Below are 16,672 nucleotides of genomic sequence, written 5' to 3' on the forward strand. Positions count from 1 at the left end.
AGCCAAATTTGTCACTTGAGTTCCATTGATCTGGCGACTCTGATGGGCTGCGACTGTCTTCAGTCTCTGACTCTCCCAAGGATTATGGTTTTGCACTCTCACTGACCTTTCACTTGATTTTGAGCAGTGGTCTTGTTTCCTTATACTAGACTGTGAGCTCTTGGAGTCTGGGAATCATGATGCTCCTCAAAGTAGATGCAATTCTTTGTTTGATGAAGCAATCTTTCGATATTTCAGTTAAGTGCATTTACTTAAGGAAGGTGAAGCTCTCCAATCCTGATTTGTAATTCTACTAAATATTTACCTTGGTCATAGCCCCAGAAAAATATTTTAAGTTCCGTATAGCATAACTGCAGCTCAGGGTGCTTCTAGGATTGATCACAGACCCATTGAACTAAAAAGGCATCTAATCTAATCCTCTTACATTTCTTTAAGAACCAATCATTGTGGGCGCCTGGGTGGCTCAGTTGGTTAAGCGACTGCCTTCGGCTCAGGTCATGATCCTGGAGTCCTGGGATCGAGGCCCACATCGGGCTCCCTGCTCAGCAGGGTGTCTGCTTCTCCCTCTGACCCTCTTCCCTCTCATACTCTCTATCTTTCATTCTCTCTCTCTCTTGAATAAATAAAAATAAAATCTTTAAAAAAAAAAGAACCAATTATTGTAATCACGTGAAAAAATAGCCCCTTTTTTATTTTGCCTTTTAAACATTTATGAATCGAAATAACGTTACAGAAAAAGAATCTATCCTCCCCCAGGCTCCTCTGGTCTTCGTGGAGAACAGTAAAGCTGGAGGCAGAGGTACTGTTCAGAGCCACCAGGGCACCCGCTGTGCATCTTCTCCCAAAAGGAGGACTATACTGTTACTGCTGATCGGTTTGGTCACTCGTTGACAGGCAGGTGTTCCAACTTAGAACACTCTTTGATAGTCCCTTAAACGTAGGCTCATACAGTCTTAAGTGTCAGTTCCTTAGGAAGATGCTAATGACGTAAGTCTGAATATAAAAGTGTATTAGTGAGAGAGACTGGCTTTGTTCTCAGCTCTGGAACATTCACTGACTGGGTGAAGAATGGCAGCAGCACTTGCACACTCCATAAGGAATCGAGAGCCATAGAGAAAACCAGCAAAGAGATGCTGCCTCTGCCCCTGCTTGGGGTAGCCACCTGGCTTCTCTGAAGTGTTGTTTCCTTGGCCAACTAAGTGAGGAAGCAGGGAGTATGTGTTTGTGCCTGTATGTGGTCTCTTCCTGCTAATCTATAACCTGCCTATACTATATGCTTTAAAAAAAATTATTTATTTTGAAATAATTTCAGACTTACTGAAAAGTTATAAGAAGAGTGAAAAGAGTTCTCATTTTTACCCAGATCCAAATGTTAACATTTTATCATATTTTCTTTATTATACTATCCATCAATAGATATTTTTTCTGAACTGTTGTAGGTCTTATACCCCTTTACTCCTATATACCTGTATGTAGTTCTCAAAAAACAAGGACATTCTTCTACATAATCACAATACAGTGATCAAAATCAGGAAATAAGCGTTGGTACAATTTAATATACAGATGCTATTAATATTTTGCCGATTGACCTGATAATACACATGTTCCATTTATTTGTCATATGAATGAGATCATACAGTATGTAGTCTTTTGAGACTTAGTTTTTTCACATAGTATGATACATTTTAGATTCTCTCATGTTGTTGTATCAATAATTTGGTCCTTTTTTATTGCTGAGTGGTATTCCAGTGTTGGATTATAACACAATCCGTTTATCCATTCACCAGTTGGTGAACATTTGGGTTGTTTCCATGAGACTTCTTTGAATGGTTGTAGTTAACACTGCTGTATGATCTATATGAAAGTTGTCGGGAGAGTCAGTCCCAAGAGTTTCATCACAAGGAAAAATGTGGGGTTTTTTTTTTTTTTTGGTATCTGTATGAGATGATGGATGTTAAGGAAACGTATTGTAGTAGTATGTTAGGTTAGATCATTATGCTGCGTACCTTAACCTTATATGATGCTTTACATCATTTGTATCTCAATCAAACTGGGGGAAAATATACAGTGGGATAGACTACTTCAAAGCCTAGGAAATAAAAAATTTAACCTCTCCTTTCACCCAAAAAAGCTGCTGTACACATTTGTATACATATTTTTGTGTAAATGTGCTGAGTCGTGTGATAAATGTAGGGTTTTTGGGGATTTTTTTTGTAATAAATGTATGTTTAACTGAGAAAATGCCCAGCTGTTTTCCAGCGTCAGCTTTCCACTTCCATTAGCTGTATACAGTGGATCCGATTCGTATCCTCTCCCGCATTGATACCTCATATGGTTTTAACATGTGTTTCCATGGTGATTCATGGTAACTGAGTGCCTTTTCGTGTTCTTCAATAGCCATCCATGTATCTTCTTTGGTAAAGTGTGTGTTCAAATACTTTACCTCTTTTTATAAAAACTGGATTGTTTTCGTATTGTGTTTTCAGAGTTCTTTATATATTCTGGATAAAGTCCTTTGTTGGATATGTGATGTGCAAATATCTTCTCCCAATCTGTAGATTTTTGTTTTATCTTAACAGTGGTCAGAGAAAACATGCTGTGGTTGAAGAACTGATAGACGGCTATGCATGATATAGAACATGAAGAAAGCGGTGTGCAGTGAGACTGGAGAGGAAGCTGGGAACTTATAGACCATGTTAAGGAGTTTGACTTGTTAAAGGCATTGAGAAGTCACCGAATGCTCTTAAGTGGAGGGGGTGACATAAATGGGTTTGTGTTTTAAAAAGATTCCTCTGGTCACAGTTTGAAGAATGGATAATTGGAAAGCTACAGTGGTTTTATGGGGACCAATTAGAAAGTTACTGCAATAGTCCAAACAAGAAGTAATGGCATCACAAACCAGGGTAGTGGCAGTGGAGATGGAGAGGAATGGTCAGATCCAAGAGAAAATAAGGAAATAAATGTCTAGCTAATGCCCATTATATCCAGTCTTTGGGGGAAATTATATTTGATGTTTAACTGTAGATTTTTCTTAGATGTCTTTTATCTAAAGAAGATTCCCTTCTAGTTTCACTTGCTGAGATTTTGTGTTTTTTTTTTTTTAAGATTTTATTTATTTGAAAGAGAGACAGAGAGTGAGAGAGCACAAGCAGGAGGAGCAGCAGAGGGAGAGGAAGAAGCAGGCTCCCCCAGGACCCTGGGATCCTAACCTGAGCCGAAGACAGACACTTACCTGACTGAGCCATCCAGGTGCCCCCGCTGAGTTATTTTTTTTTTAATCATAAATACATTAACTTGGTTAAATACTTTTTATGCATCAATTGAGATAATTTACATGCTTTTTTCTTCTTTATGGTGAACTACATTGATTTTTCAATGTTGAACCAATCTTGGATTTGTTAATGTTTTCTTGAGGATTTTCATTAAATATTTAAAAGAAAATTCACCAAAGAAGTCATATGTGCCTAGAATTTTTTCTTTAAGACCTAGAAAGGTTTTATTATAAGTTGAGGGGTGCCTGGGTGGCTCGGTCAGTTAAGTGGCTGGCTCGTGATTTCTACTCTGGTCATGATCCCAAGGTCCTGGGATTAAGCCCCACATCCAGCTCCCTGCTCAGCAGGGAGTCCGCTTGAGGATTCTCTCTACCCCTCCTCTCACCCCTCCCCCTGCTCATATACACGCTCTCTCTAAGTCTTTTTTATTTTTTTATTATTTTTTAAGATTTTATTTATTTATTTGGCAGAGACACAGAGAGAGAGGGAGACACAAGCAGGGGGAGTGGAAGAGGGAGAAGCAGGCTTCCCACGGAGCAGGGAGCCCAATGTGGGGCTTGATCCCAGGACCCTGGGAATATGACCGGAGCTGAAGGCAGAAGCTTAATGGCTGAGCCCCCCAGGAACCCCTAAATAAGTCTTTTTTAAAAAATAAATTATAGGGCACCTGGGTGGCTCAGTTGGTTAAGCAACTGCCTTCGGCTCAGGTCATGATCCTGGAGTCCCGGGATCGAGTCCCACATCGGGCTCCCTGCTCAGCGGGCAGTCTGCTTCTCCCTCTGACCCACCCCCCTCTCATGCTATCTCATTTGCTCTCTCAAATAAATAAATAAAATCTTTAATAAATAAATAAATAAATTTTAAATCCAATCTCTTAACAGCTATAGGACTATAGATTTTCTATTTCTTATGTTATTTTTAATAAATTGTGTTGCTCAAGGAATTTGTCCATTTCATCTGCCATGCTTATTAGTGTAAAGCTGTTCCCAGTATTTTTTTCTTATTCTAATATCTGTAGGATCTGTAGTGATGTCCCCTTAATTCTTGATATTTATGATTTATGTCTTCTTTTTTTCCTGATCAGTCTTTCAAAGGTTTTATCAATTCATCTTTTTAAAGAATCAAGTTTTGACCTTGTTGATTTTCTGAATTGTTTCCCATTTCATTAATCTATACACATATATTCATTATTTTCTGTCTTCTACTTACTTTGGATATCATTTGCTTTTCTTTTTCTAGCTTTTGAAAGTGAGAGCTTAGACCATTGCTTTTAGACCATTTTTTTTCTATAAGTATTTAAAGTGATAAATTTCCCTCTAAGTATATTTAGCTGTATTTCACAAATTTTAATATATTTTTTTCCTTTGTCCTTTGGTTAAAAATACTTTGTTCAGTTTCCAATTTCTTTGTGGCTTTTCTAAATATCTTATTGTAAACAATTAAATCTCTTGTCAGGTAAAATATTCTGTATTATTTCATTTCTTTTAAATTTACTGACATTTAAATTATGGCCTAAATTTTACTCTGTCATAGTGAATGTTCCATGTACTCGTGAAAATATATGTGTTCTGCAGTTGTTGGGGGTAATAACCCAGGAATGTCCTATTAGGACAAATTGATAGCATTGCTCAAATCTTCCATTTCCTTAAGGACTCTTTGTCTATTTGTTCTATCAATTACTGAGAGAGAGTTGTTAAGATTTCCAGCTATGGGTGGTGTTGTCTATTTCTCCCCTTAGTTCTGTTACTTTTGTCTTTATATTTTGTAGCTCTTTTACTAACAGTATACAGATTTGGAGTTGTTATATTTTTGTTGATGAATTGGCCCTTTAAGCATCATGATACAACACTCTATCTGTAGTAATACTTTTTGTCTTAAGGTCTACTTAATCTGATATTATCTGATTAATATCAGATAAGTCTGATATTAATATAACTATACCAGGGGCTCCTGGGTGGTCTAGTTAGGTGGGCATCCAACTCTTGATTTTGGCTCAGGTCATGATCTTGCGGCCATGAGATTGAGCCCACATGGGGCTTTGCACTAGGTGTGGAGCTTGCTAAAGATTCTCCCTCTGCCTCTGCCCCACCCACCCCTCTCTCTTAAAAAAAAAAAAAATATATATATATATATATGTCCCCACACCATCTTTCTTATTAGTGTTTGTGTTTTATGTCTTTTTCTATCCTTTAACTTTCAACCTGTGTCTTTGTATTTAAAGTGCCTACCTTGTAAGTAGTGTTTAGTTGGATCTTGCTTTTTAATCTAGACAATCTTTGCCTTAAACTCTTTAGGGGCACCTGGGTGGCTCAGTCGTTAAGCGTCTGCCTTCCACTCAGGTCATGGTCCCAGGGTCCTGGGATTGAGCCCCACATCGAGCTCTGCTCCACGGGAAGCCTGCTTCTCCCTCTCCCACTCCCCCTGCTTGTGTTCCCTCTCTCGCTGTGTCTCTGTCAAATAAATAAATAAAATCTTAAATAAATAAATAAATAAAACTCTTTAGTCCAATATTATTATTGATATAGCTATATTTAAGAGTTTCATCTTGCTATTTGCTTTCTGTTTGACCTCATTTTTTTCATTCCTTTTTGTGGGGTTAATCAACTATTTTTCAAATATTCCATTCTGTATCCTCTATGGTTTTTTTAGCTTATGTGTGAGAGACAGAAACAGAAAGAGAGAGATTGTTCTAGGGAAGATTCAGGTTCACACTTGAACTAACAATTATTCTACCTGCAGTGGGCCAGGCACAACTCTATGTGGTCAGTAGATTTATTTCTTTCAAGTTTCAAAAAAGTTGCTCCCTGGGTTATAGTATTCTAATGAAGTTCATTAAACTGAAAGTTAAACATGTTTCAGTTCAAATCCCAGCTCCACCACTTAAAAGTTGTGTCATCTTGGCCAATGTGTATATATTTTGTGAGCTTTGGTTTCCTCATCTATAAAACAAGAATGGATGTTTTAGTGCTACTTTATAGGATCACTATAGATATCACATGCAGTAATTTCTATAGACGTATTATGAAAACTGTAACTATAAACATGTTAAGATTTTTCAGGATTTTCTTTTAAGATTTTATTTATTTATTTGACAGAGAGAGACACAGCGAAAGAGGGAACACAAGCAGGGGGAGTGGGAGAGGGAGAAGCAGGCTTCCTGCAGAGCAGGGAGCTCAACGCGGGGCTCAATCCCAGGACCCTGGGATCATGACCTGAGCGAAGGCAGACGCTTAACGGCTGAGCCACCCAGGCGCCCCAAGATATTTCAGGATTTAATGAAAAGACTCATTTACTTTCCTTATACCTTTATAAATATATAAATTTCATTCCTATCTCCTCTATCATCTTTCAAAACTGAGGAACTTCTTTCTTTGGTACATTTGTTGTCTTCATGGTGTTTTCAGTTCTTTCCTTTACCAGCTCTGTGATCAGAATGTACCCCTTCCACAACCACTGCATCAAGGCATAGTTCTTTCTGCTCAGACTTCAAGACCCAATTAAAATAGCATGTTATTCATGACAACTTCCCACTCAGATTTATTCACTTGCTCTTCTGAGACCCTCGACTCTATTTTATCTCATCCTATTGTAACTATTTCCACACAGTCACTAACCTTACCTGACTAAAACTCCAGGGACTGTTTGGTTCATCTCAGCATTTCCAGTGTTGAGTATAGAGCCTGGTACAGAGTAAGTTCAGTAAATACCTCTTGACTGAATGAAAGGATAGAGATAGACAAATCAGGGAAGGAGAGCTTTTGTCTCCGAGCTTCAGTGCTGAGAGTGTCATCCTTTTACAGATACGTAATAGGTGAAGCCCAGTAGTTGGGCTGGTATTTACCAAACTCCCACTTTCCCATTTGCTGCAGTGGAAGCAATTCAGAAGCCACCGTCCTTTAATGTTGGATTAATGTCATTAAACACCTTATCTTTAATATCCCTGGGAGAATCTGACAAGACTTTATGGAGAGGGGCGCCGGGGTGGCTCAGTCGTTAAGCGTCTGCCTTCGGCTCAGGTTATGATCCCAGTGTCCTGGGATCGAGCCCCGCATCGGGCTCCCTGCTCCACGGGAAGCCTGCTTCTCCCTCTCCCACTCCCCCTGCTTGTGTTCCTGCTCTCACTATCTCTCTCTGTCAAATAAATAAATAAAATCTTTAAAAAAAAAAAAGCCTATGGAGTGACAGGTTTTAAAGCATCAACAGAAGTTCTTTTGAGTTAAGTGGGAAAGGAGCTCAGAAAAAGGTAGATTCTTATGAATCTCACCACAGTCCAAATTTTGCCTTGGTATGCAAGTGCTTTCTTCTCCCACCCTCTTTCCACTCTCTCACTTGTTAAACTCTAGTCATACTGAACTACCTTTAGTACTCCAGGTTTTTCTTTCCTCTGAGACTTTGTTCCTGCTATTCCCTGTACTCGGAATGCTTTGTTCCACTGATTTCCTTTAACCTGGCTAATTCCTGTTTGTCCTTTAGATCTCAGCTTACACCTTGGCTTACCTCCTGTGGGATGCCTTCCCTGACCATTTGCCCCGATCCTACAGGTCTGAATTAGGTGCTTTTTCTCTATGTTGACACAACGCCCTGAACTAATGTCCTTGTAGCACTTGTAAAACTATTGACATTTCTTTTTAGTCTCTTATATTTTTCACTAGACTTAGCATTCCTTAAGGCATCGAATCTTCTATTATTCCCAGGGTCCTGAATGATGCTTGGCACAAAATAAACCTCAGTAAACATTTTCTCAGTGAATTAATGGGTGAATGACCGAATCCCACAAGAATGCCAACTGCAAAGAAAGGCTAAAAGAACAGGTAGCTGGTATACTTTCTCTTTCCACATCCAGCATTCTCCTGGTGTGCAGCCTGCAGATGTGGAGGAAGTTGTCAAGAAGGGTGTACAGACCCTTGTGATTGGCCGAGGGATGAGTGAGGCCTTGAAGGTAGGTACTGGTGAGCACAGCATTCCTGAGGACAGTTGGTAACCTCTTGGACCTTTACCTTAGAAATATGTCCTTCTTGGGAGCTCATTTCAGTATATCATGCACCCTCATTTTGCCGAGCCAGTGGATGGCCCAGGATAAAATAAGGGATGTTAGTACTCTTCCTCATTGGGGTTGGACTGTCCAGTCTCTGCCTTACCCTAGGCCTGTGTTGTTTCAACTATATTTCAGAAATTCTTCACTCCTGGAATTCTCAAGCTCTATAACTATCAATATTTGGTTCTTTAGATTTTCACAGTACTTCACGTTTTTTTTTAGTACTTCACATTTTTATAGTACTTTTTATTCTTTCCTTGAACACAATCAAGTTATGTTTTTCCCCTTTCGAAAAAAATATTTTTATTGCACTTACAGAAATAATACATGCTTATTGCAAAATCGTTGATGCAGAAATGTTGAAGTAGAAAAGTGGAAGATCCCCATCCCCATCTCCACATTGGATGTTTACTGCTCCATGCAGCTGCAAATATATACTCTTAGGCATACAGACATACATGTATACACTTAGAATCATTTTTACATAAATAGGATCACATCGTACGTATTTTCTGTAACTTTTTACTCACGTTATTACATTGTGAACAGTCCTTCACGTAAGTACAGAGAGATCTACCTCATTCTCTCCTTTATATAGATGTCCTAAAATCTACTTCCCTACCAATAAAGGTGCGCTTTATTTTTTGTTTAACCTATTTTTTCCCATTAAAATAATTCCTTTCTATAAGGCTATTGTTATTATAAAATTGTTCAAACATAGAAAAATATAGGGCATTTAAAAAATATTTCAGAGCTCCTTCTGAGGAGGCAGAATCTAATTAAAGTCAATTTAAAATAATATTCAGCATAAACCAGAGTTAAAAAAATATCCAATAATAGCTGCCACTATTGAGAATCTTTTATATAAATTAATTTACAAACATTCATTCAGTGCTTTCTATGGGTCAGACACTCTTCTAGGCACTGAGACAAGACAAACAAGGGTCATGACCCTCTTGGAAAATTAAATAATAGACAATTTCAGATTGCAACAAATGCTGTGAAGACAGACCTATGAGGGGCTGCTCTAAATGGAGCAGTCAGGAAAGGCCTAAGGAGACGTTTGAGCTGCGGTATCCATACATTAGTTAACTTCATCCTCACCCCACCCTGTGTGTATTTTTATCCCCATTTTATAGAGAAGGAAACTGGGGTTGAGAAACTTTAGATAGCTGGCCTACATGGCAGAGTTAGACTTTAGACTCAGGTTGGACTGACTCAGACGTTCACGTTTACATGCTAGACATTTTCTGTACCTTAGCTGAATTAGTTTTCATACTAGCCCTGTGAGCTAGGTATCATTATTCCTATTTACAGCCATGGAAACAAAGGGTCAGAGAATTGAATTCACTTACCCACGGTCACACTGCTAAGATTTAAATCCTCTTCCCATGTCCATTTCACCTGAGCTTTGTGCATGCATGATGCTTCTGTCAACTTCTTAGAAGCCTTTCTGACTCCTTGGGGGCTCCCTGTCAAGTTTTGGACTGGTGACACGCTGGGTGATCGAGTAGTGACCGTTATCATTGTCTAATTTTGTAGAGAACCCTTGCCTCATGGCAGGAAAGGAAACCCAGGAGGGCCTTTCCCCTGACTTATCTTTTTCCCTCTTCCCAGGTGCCTCCATCCACTGTGGAGTACCTCGAGAAACAAGGCATTGATGTGCGCGTCCTCCAGACAGAGCAGGCAGTGAAGGAGTATAACGCCTTGGCTGCCCAAGGCATCAGAGTGGGAGGGGTCTTCCATTCCACATGCTGATGGAGCCTTAAGGAGAATAAATCACTAAGCAACAATGCCTGTGATCATCACTCTTAGCATCTCCACACCGGCCTCCCCTTTTCAACAGCTGTTCACGCCAGATCCTGTGCTAGGCTTTGGGATGCATGATAACTAAGGCCAGGTCCCTGAGGGGAACTGAAAATCAGGGGAGAAGACAGATGTATATAATACACTAAATGTTAGGCCAGAAATATGAGGAAATAGAGGCAAAAATAAAGCCTTCTGCTTTGAAAGCCAAGGAAAGGTTTCAGAGCATTAAAATTATATTGCAATTGAAGCTTTGGAATGTTTACCCATTAATTCAACCAAGTTTTATTGAGTACCTTATATGTCAGACACTGCCATAGACTCCAGAGAAACAGCAACAAAAGTCTTATCCTCACAAAGCTTATATTCTTTTTTTTTCCTAAAATTTTATTTATTTGACAGAGAGACACAGTGAGAGCAGGAACACAAGCAGGGGGAGTGGGAGAGGGAGAAGCTGGCTCCTGGCTGAGCAGGGAGCCTGATGCGGGGCTTGATCCCAGGACCCTGGGACCATGACCTGAGCCGAAGGCAGATGCTTAATGACTGAGCCACCCAGGAGCCCCACAAAGCTTATATTCTAGTGGAGAAAAGAAACAATAAATCCATAATGTAAGTAGAACCTGTTATGAAGAAAAATAAAGCAGAATAAGAAGACAAAGAGTAAAGAAGGCTGTTTCAGGTATGTGGTCAGGAAAAGTCTCTGTGCAGATGGCCAGTGAGCGGAACCCTGAGTGAAATGACGGAGCACTCCAGTAACAGCAACAGAAGGAGCTCGGCCCTGATACCCTGGGTTCTAGGCAAGCTGTTCTACTAGCTAAACCTGAGCCTAGCTGGACAGTTCTCCCCGAGCCGCAGATTCTCTTGCTCTAAAATGATGGGGCTAGACTAGATGCTCTGTAACCACCATGGATAGTCTTTGTTCTGTTAAATATCAGCTATCTTTTGTGAAGCCTTAAGAATAGACAGAACTCTAATAAATTATAAGCATCACCTTAGTTTTCATCCCTCCCCCTCTTTAAAGAAGAGTATGGGCTTTGGTGTCAAATAGCCTTGACTTTGAACTGTGGCTTTCTGCTACTCGATGGTTGGGCATTTATTTAATCTCTTAGAGTTGCAGTATTCTCATCTGTCAGATAGGGATAACAGTACCTGGAGTTATTTTGTAGGTATTAAATGGGGTGATTCATACAATGTCTTAGCACACTGCTTGACATGTAGTAAGGACTAAGTTGAAGCCATTGTTGTCATTGCATTTTGATTAACGGGTCTGCTGTGTGTCAACTAGTTTCATGTTATGGTTCGTAACATATGGTTCGCAGCCTATTTCACAGATTTGTAGAATGCTGGAGCTCAAAGGAATTACGGACTCTATTCTCTCATTTCTCTTTAATGCCCATTTACTGAGTCTGCTAATTTTTTGTGACTAGTTATTGCTGGGCCCTGGGAGTATGGGAATGAGTAAGTTATAATTCCTGCCCTCAGGAGTTACGTGAGAGAGAAAACAGACAATGATACAGTGTGTTAACATTATAATAGTTACAAGGTCCAATGATGGCCTAAAGGATGGCCTAATCCTACCAGGATGGAAGGGAAAGTAAGGAAGACATCACGAAGACCATGACACAAGCTGAGTCTGAAGAATAAGGTGTTTGTTTATTCACCAAACATTTGGCAACTTTTAAACATTTACTAAGTATTTATCGCAGCCATAATCAATACCCCAGCCCTTGTTGAAGCCACAGCCCCAGAAAGCTGGTTTTTGCTCCATGAGATCCTGTTACCTCCTTGGCTCAGATGGGTATCTGACAAGGCAGCCAATCCACAGACTGAACAGCAACTTAAGATGTGGCTTGGCAAGAAAAGGTGAGCTAAGACCATTGGAATGGAAAGTGAAGGGATCTTTCCAAGTTCTGCCAAGGAAGTGGCAGAGCCAAGGTTAGAACCTGATGCTGTGTCTTGATGTCCTACTATACACCTCCTTAAAAGGCCTATCGGAGTGGGGCACCTCACTGGCTCAGTCAGTAGAGCATATGACTCTTGATCCCAGGGTTGTGAGTTCAAGCTCCACATTGGGCGTAGAGTTGAGTTTAAGGAAAAAAAGGGAGGGGTTTGTGGGAGTAAGATCCTCACAGACCTGACTCCCAGCGTGGAGGTCTGGGGAAGTCCTGCTTAGTGCCCTTTTTGCAACCAGCCATTTGATAGGTACAGGATCTTTCTAGATCTCAGCTCAGAAAGCTGAGGCACCTATGTAGCTAGGAGAGTATTTGATGAAATTTAGACTGTTTCTCTATTGATGCAATCAACTTTTTTTTTTTTTAAGTGAAATGTAAAGTGAGACATTTCCAGTGGGTGTTGAACTGGGTGTGGGTGTAATCAGTGTTCCTAGCCTAAGTGAGTTGTCTCCACATTAGAGAGAACTTAGTATGAACTTCTTAGAGACAGAAGTATCTGGCAATGAGATCATTAAACTTTGTATAGAACCTGCTAATAAATAGCTCCTATTTCTGAATCTGTTCTACATGGTCATTGCTGGAAATGTACAGAACCTGGAGAGAAGCTGTTTTTCCACATGACACTACACTTAGTCCTATGTCTTAATCACTAAGCCCTTTGATTTGATTTGTAAGTAGCACAGCCCTCACTCTGCCCACACTTAATTTCTTCTAGCTTGAGTGGTTCTAAGACAAGAATTCTACCAAGTGCTTTCTGTGCACCCTATAATTCTGTTTGCAGAAGTCAATCATGTCAAAGCCAAATATAAAGTCCTTTTGGAAACCTGAATCCCAGGGCTGGCTTTTGCAGGCATGCCACGGTACTGCTAAGTTTGCTCTGGATTCATAGACTCATTCACTCTTTCCCTGCTTGGTATGTGCTGGGGATACCACACACGTTTCTTACTGTGCAGGGACTCAGATTAGTTGGAAGAGACAGACGTAAACATACAGTGATAGTACTGACATTGCAACCTGCCACGAATCTACCTAGAGAGCTGTTTTGTCTGTCTCAGAATAATTTTAACATTTATTTCTCATTTTTTAATTGGGTATTTTTTTACATGAAAATGCAGATTTCTGGCTCTTCTGGAAGAACCAGAAGATCCGATACCACCAGGCCCACACTTAGAAACCACTGAGCAGAGCTGAATAGCAGATACCTTCTGACCCTGACTGAGAATGAAAGTCTCTCTTACCTTCCTGCAGTCCACCTCTTTTTCCTGCCTTTCTTTAAAAAAGGTTTCCATTTGTGAACCTGCAACAAATACTTAAATATGCCTCAAGAACATATAGGAGGCTGTCAGAACACGGAGGCAATGAGCCAAGCCCACCAGAGACACAAGATACGTTCCAGAATGAGGCTCAGTCCTGGAGAATGAAGAGCCATAGGAGACACTCTGAGGAACATATTCCAGGGCTCAGCAGGTCCAAAGGTCTGAGACAAGACAGCATGGTGAGCGTTGGGCACAACTACAGGATTTTCTCTTGCCAGAGAAGTACACAGAACGTGTGGCACACGCAGAATGAGGCTGGAGATGACAGAGGCACGAAGAGCCTTCAAGAATAGTACTTTAGACTATCCTGGAACCAGCAATGGGCCACGTCAAAGGGACTTCAGCAGGGGAATGGCAGGAGGAGATCTGGGTTTTAGAAAGATCACTCTGCTAGCTGTGTGAAGAATGGACTGAAGGTAGCAAGATCTGAGGCAAGATCTTTGGGAGGCTAATGCCACATTTTAGGAGGGATGATGGTAGTCTGCACTGGGATAGAAACCGAGTATGAGAAGAGGATGAGTCAAGAAACATTTAAGGAAGCAGAATCTAAAGGACCTGATGGCTATGTTTATCGGAGGGGTGCAGAAGGAGTCCAGTGTGACACACAGGTTTCTGGCTTTGACTGCTGGGCACATGGGAGACCACTTACACAGAACAACAGATCCATTATGGAAAACGTGTTGGACTAAGAATCAGGAGGCCTGGGTTCCAGCCTTGGCTTTACCATGAATTCAGTCCCATATTTCCTATAATCTGATCATTCAGGGTCAAAGGAATTTAAAAGGTTGAGTCCAATCTCTTAGAGGATACTTGAATTCCTTTGCAAGAAACTTGCCAGGGAGCTTGTTGAACCTCTGCTTAAACACATCCAACATGGACAATTTATCTCCTAATGCAGCTCAAAAAACTTATCTTGATACTAAGCCAAAATCTGCCCCTTACTGTGTCTCTACCTTTGGTGGAAAAAAAATACTCTATTTTGGGTGTTAAGACCTAGGATAAAGTCCTGGCGTTGCCCCTTAGGAGAAAAACATTACCTCAAAACCTGTTTCCCCACCGATGAAATGGGGGATAACCTAGAAGGATTTTTATAGCAGGCGTACCATATCTGAAAAGGATGCAGCATAGCCTTCACCTAGAAGACTCTCGGTAGCTAGTGCACAAGGGGCTTGGCGGGCAGCCATGGGTCTCGATGTCTTCACGCTCCGACCCAGCCATCATCAAACGGTGCTTGGGTAAGAACGGTGGTAGGATTCAGCCTAGCCCCCAGCTTCATTTTATCACCAGGGCAGGCACTTTTGTCAGGGTATTAATTTGTCTTAATTTGTCAGGGTATCTTGTTGATACACAAGAGCCCACTGATGTTACATTCCTGAGATATACAAAACAAGCAAGCACACTAGAAAAGTAAGCTAGCTCCTTGAAGATCTTTCTAGCAGGGATGACGTTCTGGAGCCAGACTGCCTGGGTTGACACCCAAGCTCTGTCGTTTACTAGTTGTGTGACTGAGGCAAAATTATTTAATTCTCTAACTCTAACTGCCTTGCTTGTCACACAAAGATAACAGTACCTACTTCATAGGGTAGCTGTGAGGATTGAATGAGTTAATTTCATGGAAAAGGCTTACATCACTGCCGGGCACAAATCAAGGGCATTAAACCAAAAGCCAAATATGCTTGAATTCAAACTCCAGCACCACCTGAGTAATTCATAATCTTGCTATTATTTTTATAAGCTTTGCAGGTAGCACATAGGATCGAGACTGCCTGCAGATTCAGATTCTACCAAGCATTATTTGATTAAACCCATTCAACAACACTTAAGGTATAATTATCTCTATTTTATAGCTAAGAGGAAACCCAGGCAATAGAGAGCTTTAGATCTGAAGGCTTTTTCCATATACTTCCCCAGAGGTGGTAGAGCCCAGGCTTCAGGAACCATCTTAGATTTGAATGAAGACAGGTTTTACTACTTACTGTACAGGCTTCTTCCCAGACTTCTCACTCTGAAGTCTCTGGAAAGACTCAGTTGGCTGTAGCAAGGATTAAACGGCAGGTAAAGTAGCATGGGCCCTCACACAGTTAACGTCTCTGGAGCATTTACTGTTCCAGCATTGGAGTCATCAAAGATGTAGTGGGAAATGCCTTTATTTCTTACATTGGATCACTCTTTTCCATAATCCCTGTTTCTCCTAAAATATGGCCCTAATGTATTATTTTGGTTCTAAGGGTAATGACAGGCAAGATCAAGAATTTCCCTCAGGGATGAAAATGATTCATTCTCCAGCTATTCATCCAGTCCTTCGCCCAGCTACTGCCTGAGTTAGGGAAAGCGCTTCTCAGCACGACAGCGAAGTCTAAGGCCGTTCAGGAACTATCGGTGGTGAGAAAGCACAGCTGTGAAAGGAGTGGGCCCTGGCAAACAGAATGTTGACTTAAAAAACAAGATTACGCTCCAGTAAGCCATTCTTTAGAGGTGGCTACAAAACTGGATCTTTGTTTCACACTGGAGGAATGTAACCATGTGATATAAATGTTGAACCTATAGCCACATAATTTTTTTAAGGACCAGGAACTGGAACAGCTAGGTGTTTTCTCAACTTTATTGGGGGCGGGGGGGGGGGTGTCAGGGAAGGAGGAGGTGTAGACTTGAAGGTTTTTGGTTTTTTAATGCAAAATAATTTATTTTGTGCTTGACACCAGATGAGACTATACGGGTCACGGTGCTCATGCCTACACGCCATCTCCAGGTGAGGTGCTCTAGCTTCTGGCTCATTCTGCTACCTAGGAAGGGCCTTCCAGGCCTCGGCTCTCCAGACTGCTGGTGACTCAGCGCCTTGCGGGTTTGGGCATTATGTAAACTTTCACAGACTTGCTGAAGGGGATGGTGCCCTCGATGCTGGTTTCCAACTGGGGTGACACCTCGCCACCCTCGATCCACGGGGATTTTGGAATGCGGGAATTGGAGTTGTAGGCCAGCAGCAGCCTGACTTCTACCTGGCATGGTTCTGGGAAAAAAAAGACAAAAGAAATCCTCTGTGACCGGGCCACTGCAAGGAATTGGAATGAAATGTCAAGTCAAAGCAACATCAAAGATGGAAGCAGGAGGGTTTACAAACTTTCTGCTGCAGAATGGTGTTTGATGAGATGCTCAGCCCGGCTCCTGCCACCCCCAGCCCAGCTTTGCCCTGTCCATACACCCCTGCTACCCCAACTTCGCGCCTCACCCCTGGTCCCTTCAGCCCTGCCTGCTCCCACCAGCCTGCATCTTGTCCAGCGTTGACCCTTCTGT

At 41.2% G+C, this 16,672-nt stretch overlaps 2 protein-coding genes across 2 annotated transcripts in view; one reads left to right on the forward strand and one right to left on the reverse strand.

Moving 5' to 3' along the window:
* AAMDC (adipogenesis associated Mth938 domain containing) overlaps positions 1 to 10,100 on the forward strand; it is a 39,281-nt gene extending 29,181 nt beyond the window's left edge. The window contains exons 3-4 of the mRNA XM_028115742.1: positions 8,116 to 8,211; positions 9,925 to 10,100. Coding sequence (XP_027971543.1) covers positions 8,116 to 8,211; positions 9,925 to 10,065 — 237 coding nt within the window. The 3' untranslated portion in view covers positions 10,066 to 10,100. The remainder of the gene's footprint in view (positions 1 to 8,115; positions 8,212 to 9,924) is intronic.
* A 5,936-nt stretch (positions 10,101 to 16,036) lies between these two features.
* The window catches only part of INTS4 (integrator complex subunit 4), a 116,607-nt gene continuing 115,971 nt past the window's right edge, over positions 16,037 to 16,672 (reverse strand). Inside the window, exon 23 of the mRNA XM_028115929.2 lies at positions 16,037 to 16,388. Coding sequence (XP_027971730.1) covers positions 16,210 to 16,388 — 179 coding nt within the window. The 3' untranslated portion in view covers positions 16,037 to 16,209. The remainder of the gene's footprint in view (positions 16,389 to 16,672) is intronic.

The sequence above is a fragment of the Eumetopias jubatus genome, unplaced genomic scaffold (assembly GCF_037043125.1).
Source record: "Eumetopias jubatus isolate StellerSeaLion01/CBP00866 unplaced genomic scaffold, mEumJub1_p1.0 scaffold_13, whole genome shotgun sequence".
Taxonomy (NCBI): domain Eukaryota; kingdom Metazoa; phylum Chordata; class Mammalia; order Carnivora; family Otariidae; genus Eumetopias; species Eumetopias jubatus.